Source organism: Gigantopelta aegis, chromosome 4, assembly GCF_016097555.1.
Source record: "Gigantopelta aegis isolate Gae_Host chromosome 4, Gae_host_genome, whole genome shotgun sequence".
Taxonomy (NCBI): domain Eukaryota; kingdom Metazoa; phylum Mollusca; class Gastropoda; order Neomphalida; family Peltospiridae; genus Gigantopelta; species Gigantopelta aegis.
Genome location: NC_054702.1, coordinates 19,907,213 through 19,925,162, shown reverse-complemented (window position 1 = coordinate 19,925,162; position 17,950 = coordinate 19,907,213). Strand labels below are relative to the sequence as shown.

Here is a 17,950-nt window from a genome sequence, read left to right as displayed (position 1 = left end):
TATCTTTGTGATTTAATTCGGGTTCAAGCACCTTTGTTCTCTGTTCACATTAGATTCTTCTAACATTAGTCTAGCAGTCTAGCGAGTGCCTGCAATCACTAGCCATCTTAAACAGGCCACAAATGAACAGGCATCAAGGTATTTAGATTATTCATTTCTCCACAAATGAACAGGCATCAAGGCATTTAGATTATCCATTTCTGTATATCCGAAGGGTTTCTGGTCAATCTGGTGTTTGTAATACAATGTATCACAAAATGATTTTTTAAAAATACACGAACCTCTGAGAAGTAACAGTTATGGAGACAAGTGAGCTGTAGTCTACTTTTTAAGGGTATTTCCCTGTTCCAAAGTCACAGACTCTTGTTTTAACTCCATGACAACTTTATCCAAATTTGTTAAAGGGTTTGTAGATTAATCAAACTTACTGCCAAATTTTCAAGAGTTGAAACTAGGGTCTGTGACTTTAATATATCGTAACCCATAGGCTACCATGCCAATATTTTGTGAAAACCTGTACATGAGTTACCAGACACTGTTCTTATTTCTATGTCTGATGCAGTGGAATTTTGGCCCAAGATGTAAGACATACACGTACCTTGTGTTTGTCAATGGCATACTGCAGTCCGGCACGACTGTAGGTGGCTACTCCTTGCAAGGTTTCCATGGCAGCAGATTTCATATCAATACTTCCATGAGGAACTTGAAAGAATGCTGAGACTTCTGACAGGGAATGCTGCAAAATAATTTTAAAAAACAATTTGGATGATTACCCACATAAAATAAGCATCTATCATGGTTGGAAAGACAAAGACCAGGAGTGGGACTTACATGTCAAAAGAAGGTCTGAATTAAAGAGTGGAAAGGAAAGGGGACAATGGTAAAACAAATTAAATATAAAAAACAAGATGATACATCAGTATGGGCTAGAAAATTCAAATCATGGGACTCAAAAGACTTGAATTTGATTGCAACACTTACACTAATGGCTCTGAAAAACCACAAAGCTTTAATATTCAGAAATAAACTTATTAAAATTAGTGATTTGATAAACAGATAGTAAAAAAGAAAAAGAAAGAATGTAAGCATTGTTGCCTTTAAAACTAATAAATTAATAATACATGTATGTAAAAAAGAATGTTTGTAAGCAATGATGATATTAACACTAAAACTAAAACTAAAACAAGCAGTTAATAAAGAATGTCTATAAGTAATGATGCTATTAAAACTAATAATAATACAGGGCATAATTTTATATGTGAACCATCATTCTGTTTGCTTGTCAGTTATACAATTTATAAATCATGCTAACTGCCAATCGGTTAAGTGATGAACCACTATATGTTCTGAAATTAAAATCTGTAAACTTCAGAAGGTAACTACATTCAATGCAAGTTTACGGTAATTGATTTGGTTATGAAAATAAAATTCAAAATCGGTTATCTAGATAAAAATCAAATGAACCTATTTTCAGTTACCTAAGATTTTAAAATTTTGTTCTCTGAAATATTAAACATGTAGGTGAAAAAACCAATCATAACAACAGGTTGACAACAAGGGCACTTTCTGAATTTTTCCTTTGTCCTCTATAAAGAATGTTTTTAATAATGTTTGTACAATGGCTGCCCACCTCATCGTAGACTATTTCCACGGGCTGCAGACTGAGACTAAGGGAATAATCAGCGTCCACATACAACGGCTTCACCTCGAAGTCCAGGGTAAATACTTGGTTCACTGATGGCGCTGAAAGTAAATCAACGTATACAGTGAAATCCTTCAAAACTGGACCCTCCGTAAACAGGAATTCCCTCAAAACCGGACAGTTTTCATGGTCTTTTTTTTAAAATATTTATATATTAGTACAGACATAAGAACAGATACTCTCTAAACCAGACATCCCTTAAAACCTGACTTTTTCAATGGTTCCTTGGGTGTCCTGTTTTAGAGGGATTTCACTGTATTATTAAAATAAAAAGCTAAAGTAAAGGACAGGAAGGTTTAGCACCATAGCACATTGTTTATTCAACAGCTATGAGAAAATAAAAGGTATATTCACTTAAGGCCATGATAAATTAAATGTTACAAATAGATTTTCATCCAAATTGTTTTTAATGCGGATAACAGGTGAAATTTAATTTTTTTATATTTTCAGGATATTGAAAGTATCACACATCGAAGGATCATATGTTTAAAGACCAAAACTGTTTTTGTTTTGTGGGGTTTTTTAAACAAAGAAATAGAGTCAGGCCTTTATCCTCGGAGCAAGTGGGAATAAATATCTAGGATTTATGTTATTAAGGCCTGACATAACCCAAGCACTTTGTTTATTCAAAAGAACAGGAACATTTAGTTAGCGACATCCCAGTACACTGTTTATTCCCCGGCTATAAGCAAAGAAAAGGAAAATCTAACAGGCGCGGATGCAGGATTTCTGAAAGGGGTGGGTGGGGGGTGGGTGGGTTCAAAATGTGGTGACTAATCTCTCCTTTTACACAGAACAGTTAATATAATCATGTTTCCCCATAAAGGTTATGGTCGGTTTTCAAAAAGGGGGGGGGGGGATGGGTCCAGACCCCTGGACTCCCCCTGGATCCACTACTGCCCAGTACATTGTTTATGACCCTACATAACTTTCTTTCATTTGTACCCTGCATTTCAAAATAACTACAGTTAGTTCAGTGAGTTACTTCCCTTTACACTGTTTTTTTTTCTTCTGAAAGCAGTTCAAATCCTTCACCTTTCAGTTGCATAAATGGATGAAAGTTTTCAAAATGGAAACTATAGTACAGCTTAGCAACATCATTAGCAGTGAAGAGGTTAAATTGTACATTTTGTGCTTTGAGCAATTCTATTACTTAATGCCTAACAGTTTTGAGGTGTAAAGCTGTATTGTAACCAGACACAAGCTATGTGAGTAATAGTTTTTTTTATAAATCATTGATTTCAATTGATGCATCCTAACTGCACGTGTACAGTGTGACAGATTGAGAAAGTCGAGCATGCACACAATACAGATGGGAATTGTTTCTATTTTTCTCATGTGATATCAGCCCAAAAAAAATAATTAACAAATCATATAAGTTTTACTTGGTGGCTTCAACTGTTGATAACAATTTCAAAATGGAGAGTGTCTAGTTAGGATATAAATATTATCATATTACTCGCGTCGTATGCATCCGGTTAGGATACAGCTCAAGGGTGGGTTTTCTGTACATATATATAAAACAATTTTGCTACACAAAATAATTTAAATGTTTATACATATCCAGTAGTATTTAATTTTCTTATATATTATCTTTCAACCAAAGACCATGGAACTAGAAGGAAGTAACTTTGTATTTTCTAGGTAATATTCAATCAGGAAACTGGTACTCATCATCACTGTTTGGTACATATCTGACAAATTAGTACCTGTACTACAACATACCTGTTCATTATATTCAAAGTCATGATAATCAATTCTATACACCCCCACCCCAATTATACTCTGCTAGTAAACTAATATGAAATTTTAGTACCATAGCAAGTCTTAAAATCTATATATGTGCACATTTTACCATTTTCCATAAAATTCATAACATAATTAACAGTCTATAGATAACATGCAGTCTGAGACCTACAGTCAATAAATTGCATTACTACTTGCAAATCACTGGAATAAGACAGAAATGGATAATATGTATGCTTCATACTGATTACATTTGTTATTTTCAAGTGGAGACAAATATAGTGGTTGAAACACGATTATGAACCGTCGATTTGAAATCAATAATATGAGATTAGTCTGCCTTGCTCTCATTACTTTTATGTGATCGACTATGGTAATAACAGTTACTGACTGTAATAATAGCTACAGACTGTAATAACACCTACAGACCGTCCTACAATGGCCAAGTTGGACTTGTGGTTCTATAGTCCGTACAATCCTCCTACAAAATGTTTTTTTGTACATAGTTTCAGTTTGGTTTGATGTAAGAAGAAAAGTAAAAGTTTTGGAAATAAAAAAACAACAACATACAACTATTTTTGTGTGCAATTTAGAAAACAATTGGTTTAGAAATAAATAACTTGTGGTAAATTCCATAGTATGAAAAAAGGTGTTTCCTGTGGGATGGACTATAAATATGGTATGCTTTGCCAGACAGGCTCCACTGGTCTTCTGGTTAATTTTTCATTTCAACTTATGTTCATGCTTATACCCAATTAAGGTTCAAGCATGCTGTCATGGACACACACCTCTGCTATCTGGGCTGTCTGTCAAGAACAGTAGGTTAGTTGTTAATTGTTAGTGGTTAGTGAGATAAAGAAGAAGGTGTAGTGGCCTCATGTCATTAGAAAGAAAGAAATGTTTTTATTTAACGACGTACTCAACACATTTTATTTACAGTTATATGGCATCAGACATATGGTGAGTCGTTAGAACTTGCTCTGGATGGGAGCCAGTACCGGGTTGTGAACCGTGTACCTACCAGCCTTATGTCTGACAGTTTAACCACAACAACACCAAGGTGGTTAAACTATCATACTAAAGCCTGGTAGGTAATGAGTTCATATTCTGGTACTGGCAAGTTTTTAACAGCTAAAGAAATTAGTTGTAAATTGAGACCACTCTAACTATTAACACCTAATCAATAGCCAGTAATCAATAATCTCTGTCTGACAGGTAAGGTGTGTATGCCCATAACAGCATGCTTGAACCTCAACTAGATATAATATCAAGAGAAAATAAAACAATCTGCCTAAGTTTAAAGCACCACTCATATTTTTGACATCTTTTATTTAAAAACTGTTTTGTTTAACAACGCCACTAGAGAAATCATTGGCAATCATTTAGTAATTTTAGAAAAAACCTGCTACATTATTCCTTTAGCAACAAGAGATTTTTATATACACTTTCATACAGACAGGACAGCACATACCACAACCTTTAATAAAGCAGTTATGGGTCTCTCATTGGGAGAGGGAAAATCCCAATGTGTTCTGCTGAGGAAGTTTGATCCTAAGACCCAAATGCGACCATCAATCAAGCTAAACCCCCGTCTCCATCAATCAAGTTAAATCCTGCCTCGATTAATTCAAAACACAAACACAAGGCTTTCTGCAGATGTGATATTCCAAGTGTTAAAACATATTAGTTAGTTACACATCTGGGTTAGTGTGTGCACATGCGTTTAATATCCAACAAGTGTCAGAATTGAACAAATAAGTACAAATTTGTGAAGAAAAAAATATGAAAAGCTCATTTTAAAATGGAAACAACTACTAATACTTCTCAACTGAAAACTATTCTATCATATAACTGACTGACTATAATGCAGAAATTGCTATTGTACCCAAGAATATAAAGAGCATTGGCAAAAAAAAAGAGAAGTACTGGCTATATAATAATGTATCAAAAATAAAAGAAATGCATAAATCACCTTTGAAATAAAAGGTTTCTGTTTTAAAAATTAATATAACAAGATAAAGTATAAAATGTTACAATGATTACCACATTGAAAGTAATCTCTTAAAACAAAACAACCCAAAAATCTCCCCCAAATTCAACATCTTAATTACTTTCGTTTTTAAATTTGCGTTTCAAAAATAAAATTGGTAAAAACGCAATTCCATTTAAAACTCACCATTTACAGTATACAATTAAATAAAGGGAAGGTGTGTTGTTATAACAACACTTCAGAGTCTAACACTGTTATTTCTACACCTGATCTACCTACAGTACAAGAGTAAAAAAACAACAATTGGCACCATATAGCCTACACCTACTAAAAGCAGCAAGAGATCTTTTATATGAGGGGTAACTGAAAGGTTCTTGCCCTATTTAAGATGAACTTGTCCACACATTTCCTCCTGTCTTGGACAGAGGAGCTGGCCGAGGCTGATATCTGTACCCAGGACAGGTGTGCGCTAAAACAGCTTGCTCTGAATGTACACGTTAAACACTCTGACCTGACCTGACCTGACACTTTTCCTTCCAATAGTGCTCTCATGTCCCGAAGGTGGCCACTGGCTATGTCAAAGGTAAAATCCAGGATAGGCGTGTCTGAACCTCTTTTGGATATGGGCATCTTAAAAGAGTTCCCATTCCCATTCCCAGTGCTGCAGTGCCTAGATTGCTGGCTAGGTAAAGGCTATGTGCATGACATGATATGCTTGACACCCAATAGCCGATCTGTATTTTTGGTGCAGGGGTGTCATTAAACATTCATTCATTCATTCCTTACCAGCAGAAATGACATCGTAAGCAGTTGTGTAATGCTTTTCAGCTAACTCCTTTTTTTTCAGGTTAGGAAACAGATGAAAATCAAACAGTGCTAGATCTGGGGAATATGATAGGTGGTCAATAAGCTTGAAGCCGGTCATGTGTGAGAAAGTGTATTGTTCTGGAGTCACAAGTCTTGGTAGCCACCATGCTGAAACCTTCTGAATTCTTTCTTATGAGAGGCCTACTTTATTTGCTAGTCATCAGTCTTGCTTAACTGTGTCATGCACATGGACCTTAACTAGTTGGGCCGAAAACTAAATTTCAGGCACCCCTTGTACAGGCTTTCCCAAACAATAAAGTATATACCAGATACTTTGGTATGCCAGTCATGGGCAATGGTTATAACTAAGAGGAAATATTTAATTTTCTGAAGGGAATATTTTCTGAATAAATATATAATCATGCAAAATAGGAACAGATAGAAAATAAATACTTTGTCTTGTTATTTGGTTCTACTATGTTATAAAAAAACATAAATGCTATATAATTATTGGTGTTTATAAAGTCTCTGTGAACTTGTAACATTAAATAACCTTATAATGTTGACACACAGCATATGCAACAAAATCAGGATTAGTCGCCATGTTACCATTGTTCATGTTATTACTTTTTTTTCCCCTCTTTTTAATTTTTATTAAATATAGAAATGCTTTTGATGATTAGAAGTAGGCTAACCTTTGTAGTTTTTAAATATTTCAGTGGCTTGAAGTTATTTGTTATTTGTAACCAGTAACAACTGTTACTATGGCATGCAGTGACTTAATACATAACAGCAAAATGTTACAGTGCTTTGGCTTCAGGCTGCACACTTCAAATGTTCTCTATTCAACTTACATTAATTTATAATTAATTATACACCAGTTATAAAGTACAACTAACTGTAATTTAAAAAAACTATCAGTTTTAACCAACAGCAACTGTTGCTATAGCATGCAGTTATTTAATACATAACAACAAAATGATACAGTGCTCTGGCTTCAGGGTCCATCACTTAACTTTTTTCTGTTCATTTTATATTAATTTACACAGTGCTTCTAGATTATGGTAGACTCACTCCCATGGCTAGTGATATTCAATGTTGGGCTAGTAAATAACTACTACTGCCATGCCTGATGGCTAGTGAATATTTTTGGTCAAATGTTGCAGTTAAGTCTATTTTGTAAGTATGAATATCCTGCCCCCACCCCAACCCCCCAATGTTAGTGTTTTTAAGCTCTATCTCCCTCTTTTGGTGATATATTTGATTATATTAATATTATTTAATAAAATTGCATTAACTTAAAGTAAAGTAGGGCTAGTAAATTTTTTATCTTGGCTACTAAATTTTTTAAATCACTGATCCCATAGATAGTGGATTTTAAAAAAATTCTAGAAGCCCTGATTTACATGTCAGTTACCAAGTATATCTAACCTGTAATTTATAAAAATGTCAGTAAAGTATAATTTGCTTCTTCTCTCAATATTGTGAACATTTTCACACAATGTGTCACTGACATGTAGTGCATCATTAAATAAAACATTTCTTTCTTGTTTTTTTTTAATTGATTTGCACGAACAAATTAATGATGGTGTGCAACCTTTAGAACTGCATGCATACCTGTTTGGGAATTTGTAATTAATGACATCACCGAAATGAAATGTGGAAATGTTTTTAACAAATTGAGAAATCTGACTGAATACTGCTTCTGGTGTCAACTCTTAAATTGTTTAAATTTGGGGGTGGGGGTGGGGGGGGTTTCAATATACAGTCATTTAATCTTAAAAGTGCACATAAACTTCATAAACATGTACATAATGTAAAAAACTGCTCTATATATATTAGCTTGAACTTAAAACCATTCTCTATAGAAGTGTAAGTTGTAGTTTGCCAGACTACGTGTGCATGTGTTCGTTAAACAGTGGCAAAATAAAGATCACAATAACTATAGCCAGCTTACATAAAACACCCATTTCTGAAACAAAAAAAAACACCATTATTGGAAATCACAATAACTGTAGCCAGCTTACACAAAACTTTCTGAAACAATAAACACTGTTATTGGAAGACAAATGAATCATTCCAAACAAACAACAATTAACTACATTGCAAGCTGAATCTGATACAGACATATATGCTGACACGATCACTATACTGTTAATTTGTATGATGTCATAATAAAAATACAGCCGAGTCCCGTTGGCTTAAACCCCGTAAGTGCTCGAGAAAGTGTTCGACCCATCGGGTAGTTCGACCTAACTATTTGGTCAACATTGTGTAAGTTTAACTTGGGACTTCATTTTTGGTTAGAGCGTTGCAGTGTATTCGACACTTCCGAGTTCGACCCAACGAGATTCCACTGTATACAGTTAACAAGATTTGTTTTCTTTTTACCCATTAGTGAATAATATTTTTTTTTTACAAGTTTCCCGTTACTGAAAATACCATTCATTATTTACGAAAAGCACTGCGACACATATACATTACTGCAAGCACAAAGACTTTCAATAAGTTTTAGTTGGAAAAGACATTTTAATTTATTTTAAACCTGGTTTTTGAGGATATGTAAGAAATAGAATACTACATTGGACAATGATTTATGTCTGTTACATACCATTTATCTTACAACTTGTTTACAAAAAGTAGAGCCGTAAATAAGTTTTAGTTAGAAATGACATTTAATTATTTTAAACATGGTTTTTTTCAGGATACGTAAGTAATAGAATACTACATTCATGTCTGTTAAATACCATTTATCTTACAATTTGTTGTTTAAAAATGTGTCCAGATTGGTTTTACTTGTTAAGATACAATTTAAAACAACTCGTAGTAATATAAATAGTATCTAACGGCCACTTTTGTAGTATTCTCCATGTTGACAATATGATACGTACAAAACGTAACAATAAATAATCAAAAATATTTTTATAATGTTGGTTAACTTACCATATACTCCAATGTCTGACGTTAAGATGGGGATCAGTTCATGCTCTATGGAGGCACCCTCTATGGAAAAACTTTCAGTGTTGGAGGATATTCTGAAACAGAAAGAAGTGTGAAAGGAATTTCAGAAAGAGAGTGACCACAGTGTATCAAAACAGAAAATGTCCCCTCAATGCAGAATGTATGAATGAATGAATGAATGAATGAATGAATGAATGAATGAATGACTGCATGAATGAATGAATGAATGAATGAACGATTGAACGAGTGAATGAGTGTTAAACGACCCACCTCCACCCTCAAACACAAAAATACACACTGAAACCCCTCAAAACCGGACCCTCTGTAAACCTGAATTCCCTCAAAACTGGACGTTTTACTTGGTTCCTTTTTAAATATCTGTGTAGAAGAGAACCTCTCTAAATTGAATACGTCTAAAAACCGGACATTTTACTTGGTCCCAGTGGTGTCCGGTTTAGACAAGTTTCACTGTATTAGCCATTGGGTGTCATCCTCAATGCAGGATGCAAATGAATTTGATATCAAAACCTTTATAAAAAACAGTCAATTTGCTTTTGTTGTTATATCCATGCAGGCTATTTTATGCACATATCACTTATATTGGTGGATCTAGCATGGGAGTCATCAGGGTCACATGACCCCTACCCATCCATCTGAAATGCCCTTTTTAATGACTTTTTAAAAATAGTTTTTACATTCATCATCCACAATATACAATACTAAACTGTCCTGAAAACACACCTTGCAGCATGTTTATTTCTCATACAATGCTCTGTTGTATTTTTGTGGACTAAAGGATAGAAAATAACCTGTGTGGTTATGAGAAATAGAAATTATATGAGCTTGTGTGTCGTACTGATTTTACGAAACAAATGTCACGCGAGTGTAATAATTTCTTTATTATCCATATTTTTTTATTTTTATTTTATGAATAACATGGACCATCTCAAAATGTTTCAGCCACAACTAGAAGGAAGGAAGGAAATGTTTTATTTAACGACGCACTCAACACATTTTATTTACGGTTATATGGCATCAGACATATGATTAAGGACCACACAGATATTGAAGGAGGAAACCCGCTGTCGCCACTTCATGGGCTACTCTTTTCGATTGGCAGCAAGGGATCTTTTATATGCACCATCCTATATACAGGATAGCACATACCATAGCCTTTGATGTACCAGTCGTGGTGCACTGGCTGGAGTGAGAAATCAACTAGAAGGAGATGACAGAATGACATCATATTTCAAATGCACAGTCTGAGATGCTGAAGGGACTGAATCAAATAGCTTGAGATATTGGTGTTTCGAAATGAGGATAATAACTGTTAGTGAAAATTATGCCATGGGATTATTTCTTGACTTCTAAATATCTTGGATTGATGAAGTAAAAACAGTCAAGATAATGATATGTGACTGTACTTCTTTCCTTCAGCTAACAACAAAAATAAAACCATAAAATCGTATGGACATGCTTGCTTTTGTTCACCAATGACATTGACTGAGCCATATTATGGGCTTGTTACAAGTTCATGCCTACAGAAATAACATATTAAATACTTATATTAATAGCCTTGTTTAAGTGTCATAAAGATCACTACAGGTCCCCTGTGGATTAGTCAGGAAGGGACATAATCCCTCCTTCCTCACAAAATTCCCCTTTGTCATTTTCTGACAGGGCAGATATAATCCCCTCAGATAATAACAAGGGAATATTGTCCAGGAAGTATCATGTCCTGTGGTGAGGTGGATATAATCCACTCAGAAAATAACAGGGGGGATATTATCCAGGGGGTGTTATGTTCTGAATTTGGGTGGAGACACAGTAAGTATATAACATCTGTGGTCACCTGAATGCACCAGTGGCGGGGTGGATATAATCCACTCAGAAAATAATGGGGGGGGGGGGGATATTGTTCAGGGGGTATTAAGTCCTGAAATCTTGTGGAGACAAGTAAGTATATAACGGCTGTGGTCACCTGAATGCACCAGTGGTGGGGCAGAAATATCTACTCAATAATAGGGGGGGGGGGGGGGGGGAATATTGTCCATGGGGTGTTATGTCCTGAAATGATGTGAAGACACAGTAAGTATATAACGGCCGTGGTCACCTGAATGCACCAGTGGCAGGGTGGATATAATTCACTCAGAAAATAACAGGGGGGATATTGTCCAGGGGGTGTTATGTCCTGAAATCATGTAAAGACACAGTAAGTATACAACGGCCGTGGTCACCTGAATGCACCAGTGGCGGGGCAGATATAATCCACTCAGAAAATAACAGGGGGAATATTGTCCAGGGGGTGTTATGTCCTGAATTCAAGTGGAGACACAGTAAGTATATAACGGTGGCTGTGGTCACCTGAATGCACCAGTGGCGGGGCGGTCCTCCCATGTAGCCAACATGTGAGTGACCGACACCTGCAGAATCTTTTTACTGTAGTTGACCAGCGACAGGCAGCAGCTCTTCAGAATTATCTGGATTTTGTGTTTCACATACTGAAAATATGACAGTAGAACATACTGAAAATATCACAGTAGAACACATTGAAAATAACACAGAGGAACATACTGAAAATAACACAGAGAAACATACTGAAAATAACACAGTGGAACATACTGAAAATAACAGAGAGGAACATACTGAAAATAACACAGTGGAACATACTGAAAATAACAGAGAAACATACTGAAAATAATACAGTGGAACATACTGAAAATAACACAGAGGAACATACTGAAAATAACAGTGGAACATATTGAAAATAACAGAGAGGAACATAATGAAATTAACACAGTGGAAGATACTTAAAATATCACAGTGGAACATATTGACAATATCAGTTTCACATACTGTAAATAACACAGTTTCATATACTGCAAATAACACAGTTTTAAATATTGAAAATATCAGTTTCACATACTGTAAATAACACAGTTTCACATACTGTAAATAACACAGTTTCATATACTGTAAATAACAGTTTTAAATATTGAAAATATCAGTTTTACATACTGTAAATAACACAGTTTCATATACTGTAAATATCAGTTTTAAATACTGAAAATAGCAGTTTCAAACTATTAAAATTACAGTCTGACACACTGAAAAAAACCCACTGTAATATACTGAAAATACCTCAGTTTTAAATTAATGAAACTATCACATTTTTAAATCCCGAAATAACAATCTCACATACTGAAAATATTAGTTTACCACACTGACAATATTATTAATATTAGTCTTCAGAACATAATGCACACACTGATCTACTGAAAGTAACAGATTAACAAACTACCTAAATATATCAGTTTGGCATACTGAAAATAACACTGACATACTGAAAATATCAAAATATGACATAATGAAAATAAGTCAAACCTACTGAAAATGTTAGTTTGACATACTGAAAAATAAAATTCCACACGACAGCATTTTAACTGATGTTTTTTTGTGAATGATTCATGCTGCATCTGTACTCTTTACATATGTTTACTAAGTGACAATAATGTGAAAGGAAAAATTATTCTAAATGACATACTTGGAGCATACATACACATCACATCAATTAACATTTAAACAGCTTTAGCTGAACATTAACAGTGTTCTTAAGTAGGAAAAATAATGGCTTCCAGTAACCCCTTTGTCACACTTTGAATGAAAATTACGGAGTCTAAACAAATTAATGTTTTAGCTACCATCTCAACAAACAGTTGTTTTGCTTAATGACATCACTAGATCACATTAATTAATCATCAGTTATCAGATGTCAACCATTTGATAATTCTTAGATGATATCTTAGATGATATCCACTACATTTTTCCATTAACAGCAAGGGATCTTTTACGTGCAATTTTCAACAGAAAAGGCAGCACATACTATGGTCTTTGCCATACCAGTCATAGGGTACTGGTTTAAGATGGGGGAAAGAAACAACCATGAAATGGGTCCGCCAAGGGGATTTGAGCCTGTGAACAAAGTCCCTCAGTAATAAGCTCAACACACTGTTCTACGATCCCACAACTATCTCAACAACACTGAAGTTAAAATTTGACAAAACTACTACTCACCTCAGGTGACATAGCAGTCATATTGGCATTCAGGTCGTATCCAACTCCCTGATACAGCTTCTCCTTCTCCTCGTTACTCAAACCAGCCAGCCAGTTATCTAGAACACAAGATTATAAGAAGAGAATATTTGTTTAAGGAAGGACATGTTTTATTTAACGATGAACTCCAACACATTTTATTTACGGTTATATGGCATCAGACATATGGTTAAGGCCGACACAGATATTGAGACATTGCCACTTCATGGGCTACTCTTTTCGATTAGCAGCAAGGGATCTTTTATATGCACCATCCCACAGACAGGATAGTACATACCACGGCCTTTGTTACACCAGTTTTGGAGCACTGGCTGGAACGAGAAATAGCCCCATGGGTCCACCGACGGGGATCGATCCTACACTGACCGCACATCAAGCGAACGCTTTACCACTCTACGTCCCGCCCCGATTTGTTTAGACACCTCAGCACATTTTAAACTATGACTATTTGGTGTCTACTGTATGGTTATTTTGATACTTGTTTAAAGACACCTCAGCACATTTTAAACTATGACTATTTGGTGTCTACTGTATGGTTATTTTGATACTTGTTTAAAGACACCTCAGCACATTTTAAACTATGACTATTTGGTGTCTACTGTACGGTTATTTTGATACTTGTTTAAAGACACCTCAGCACATTTTAAACTATAACTATTTGGTGTCTACTGTACGGTTATTTTGATACTTGTTTAAAGACACCTCAGCACATTTTAAACTATGACTATTCGGTGTCTACTGTACGGTTATTTTGATACTTGTTTAAAGACACCTCAGCACATTTTAAACTATGACTATTTGGTGTCTACTGTATGGTTATTTTGATACTTGTTTCAGAACATGAGGAAACCCATAGACACATGAGCTACTCATACTCACAAAGTTGCTATATGAACTAATCATTAGTTCTTGTTCTGGACTTAGACATGAGACAAAAGACAAGAGCTAAGCATCAACTCTGTAATCAATTAAATATTAATTCTGGAAAAGAAGCAAGCACCTGTCACAATTAGAAAGACAAGGACTGTGATGTGGAGGGGTATAGGGAAAGATGTTGAAAGATAGCATCTGCCAGATTGAGACCCATGAAGTGGTGACAGCGGGTTTCCTATCTCAATATCTGTGTGGTCCTTAACCGTATGTTTGACGCCATATAACCGTAAATAAAATGTGTTGAGTGCATCGTTAAATAAACCATTTCTTTCTTTCTTTCTGCCAGATTAGGAAGAAAGGAAAGGGTCAGTGGGATAAAAAGAAAAAACCCAAAAAAATCTTTTCCTGGACAGTTAGTGAAGGATATCATACTTGAATATTAATTTGCTATTTATAAGCATCAAATTCAAGTTAAATAAAATGGCCAGCATTGATTTATGGACTGCTGATGGATAAACATAATTAATATGACACGTAGACATAATTAAAGAAACATTTTCAATCTGGGATCATAATTCTCCAAGTGTGTTCCTTACGTTTGTCTGGTTTTTCAATATCCACTTCTTCTTCATCCGAGGTACTCGATCCAAACCACGAACCGAACCAGCCAGTCTTTTTCTTCTTCTTAACCCGTTTGGCTCTTTCAGGTGTTTCGTGTATGAACTAGACAGACAAAATTATAAAATGAATAGATGGACGGAAGGGTGGGAAGATGGATGGAAGGGTGGATGGATTGATTGATGGATGGATGGATGGATGGATGGATGGATGGATGGATGGATGGGTGGATGGATGGGTGGGGTGGATGGATAGGTGGATGGACGGGTGGATGGATGGGTGGATGGATGGAAAGATGGATGGATGGATGGATGGATGGATGGATGGATGGATGGATGGATAAATGGATGGATGGATGGATAGATGTGGGTAGGTGGGTGGATGGATTAGAACATTTTTCAAAATGAAGTAAAAACATTGCTATTTTTTATGTCATAATGAATGAGTGAATAAATGAATGAGTGAATGAATGAATGAATGAATGAATGAATGAATGAATGAACTAATGATTGAACAAATAAAATAAAAATTGTGGTGATAGTTTGTGAATTTTAAAGTTCTAAGATATCGGCCATTTTTATTTAAATATCTCACCTCCACTTTGGCGTGTTCCCTAGCAACGAGGATGTTTGCGACGTTGAGACTCTCTTCAAGCTCCCAGAGAGAAATGCGGATTGATTCGTTGTCCGGCTTCTCAAGACTCTTCTTGTACAGGTCCTTGTACTTCTTGTACTTCAGTCTATAATACAAACATCAGTACTGTACTTCAATTTATAACAGCAGGCAGGTTATTATTGTACTTCAATTTATAACAGTAGTTTGGCTATTTACTGTACTTCAGTCTGAACACAAACAGCAGTCAGGTTATTTACTGTACTTAAGTCTGTAACAAACAGCAGTCTGGTTATTTACTGTACTTCAGTCTGTAACAAACAGCAGACAGATTATTTACTGTACTTCAGTCTGTAACACAAACACAGGCAGGTTATTTACTGTACTTCAGTCTGAACACAAACAGTAGTCAGGTTATTTACTGTACTTCAGTCTGTAACAAACAGCAGTCAGGTTATTTACTGTACTTCAGTCTGTAACACAAACACAGGCAGGTTATTTACTGTACTACAATTTGTAACAGCAGTCACGTTATTTACTGTACTTCAGTCTGTAACACAAACGCAGGCAGGTTATTTACTGTACTTCAGTCTTAACTCAAACAGCAGTCAGGTTATTTACTGTACTTCAGTCAAACAGCAGTCAGGCTATTTACTGTACTTCAGTCAAACAGCAGTCAAGTTATTTACTATACTTCAGTCAAACAGTAGTCAGGTTATTTACTGTACTTCAGTCTGTAACACAAACAGCATTTCACTTCTACCACTAAACTATATCCTGCTCCCCTCCATTCCTTAAAAAAGTTACTAAACTAAGATAAATTTTCTCAGCAATTGTGCATTGTATTAAAAAACCCAAGCTACATTCAATGACAAGACAGTAATGTTACACTTTTTATTTTGTACTGAAAATCTCCTGTTACTTATAGAGACAAACGATGCATCAGTTTAATTCACAGTCTCATTTTACTTTGAAAGTCAAGACTTTTCTTTTATTCTGGGGTGGGAATTGGTGAACTGTAAAAAAGAGGAAATCTAGAGGGGTCCCGGATATTCTTGAAATCCTAGGTTAAAATCTGTGCCATCTGATACATTTTGGAGGAAAGGACGATTGAAATGCGAGGAAACACAATGTTCCATGAGAGGAAAACAGCTGATCCGATGATAATTCGCACCCCTGTTTATTTAAACACCTTTTCCAAATTGCTAAACATTGTTGTCTTAGCATATTAGCTACAAATACCATTACACAAAACTGAATAGAAGATTTGCCAAAACAAAAGGCCAATGATAAACTGAGGTACCTGTGTTCTTTGATTCTCTCCCATGAATATGGCCGAATCACCTCTTCCAAAATGGCCGTATACGCGTACAACCACCACGACTTTGGGCTAACCTTGAGCGGAACATTTGGGTGGTATTTTCGGTATCGCTGGTTAACTCGCATCATTTGAAACGATTCATGCAGAGCCAGCAGGTTGAGAAACTGAAAAAGAAAGGAATGTTAATGACACCCCAGCACATTGTTTAATCAGCAGCTATTAGATATCTTTGTTTAATGCTACCCAAGTACATTCAGTCATTGCTTAAGCAGTAGCTATTGGTAACTGTGACAGTTTGTGTAGAGAATGGTACAAGAAACCTGCTACCACCACTAAGCTACTTTTAATATTCATTAGCAGTAATGGGCACTTTCCCCACAGACAGGATGGCACACACCAAACATTGTTATATACTCAGCCACGGTGCCAGGGCGTCTAGATTATGGTAGCCCCACTCCCATGGCTAGTGATATTCAATGTTGGGCTAGTAAATAACTACTATTACCATGCCCGATGGCTAGTGAATTTTTATTTTTTTTATCAACGTTGTAGTTAAGTCTATTTTGTACATATGAATATCCTGCCCACACCCCAACCCCCCCAACGTTAGTGTTTTTAAGCTCTATCTCCCCCTTTAGGTGACATATCTGATTATTACTATTGTATTTGTAGTTAAGTAGGGCTAGTGAATTTTTAATCGTGGCTAGTAATTTTTTTTAATCACTGATCCCATGGCTAGTGGATTTTATAAAAATTCTAGAAGCCCTGCATGGAACATTGGTTGAAATGGACATTTTTAGATGATACAAAGAATGAATGAATCATTGTTTACCAATACATTTGTCAAAAAAGGTAAATATATGAATGAAGTAATAATCACATCAATACAAAAATTTAAAAGTTAAATCAAAACACAGCTAGATTAAAGAGCTGTGCACAAATATAAATATTTCAGGTGAGTAAATTTAAAATTTGGGATAAATTTTCAGTATCTCTTTGAAATTCAGCAAAGCCTAGAAGATGCAAATAATAAAATTTTATTACCTGTTGTCTAGAAAGTAGCACTTCTATTTCCTCCAATGTGAAGTCTGCAAACATCTTGGGAAGGCTATTGTTCTCCGTGCTAATGATGACTCGTGCTTGTGCGGTCACCGGCTCAATAACTACACAAGCAATGATAATATGTTAGTCACTAAGGGCTAATAAG

General features: G+C 35.4%; 1 protein-coding gene across 1 annotated transcript in view; it reads right to left on the bottom strand.

Moving 5' to 3' along the window:
- The window catches only part of LOC121369658 (vacuolar protein sorting-associated protein 13A-like), a 184,805-nt gene that overhangs the window by 100,442 nt on the left and 66,413 nt on the right, over positions 1-17,950 (bottom strand). The window contains exons 10-19 of the mRNA XM_041494703.1: positions 17,788-17,906; positions 16,726-16,907; positions 15,405-15,549; positions 14,789-14,915; positions 13,281-13,378; positions 11,571-11,707; positions 9,189-9,280; positions 8,203-8,217; positions 1,631-1,743; positions 599-736 (exon numbers count right to left, since the gene is read on the bottom strand). Coding sequence (XP_041350637.1) covers positions 599-736; positions 1,631-1,743; positions 8,203-8,217; positions 9,189-9,280; positions 11,571-11,707; positions 13,281-13,378; positions 14,789-14,915; positions 15,405-15,549; positions 16,726-16,907; positions 17,788-17,906 — 1,166 coding nt within the window. The remainder of the gene's footprint in view (positions 1-598; positions 737-1,630; positions 1,744-8,202; positions 8,218-9,188; positions 9,281-11,570; positions 11,708-13,280; positions 13,379-14,788; positions 14,916-15,404; positions 15,550-16,725; positions 16,908-17,787; positions 17,907-17,950) is intronic.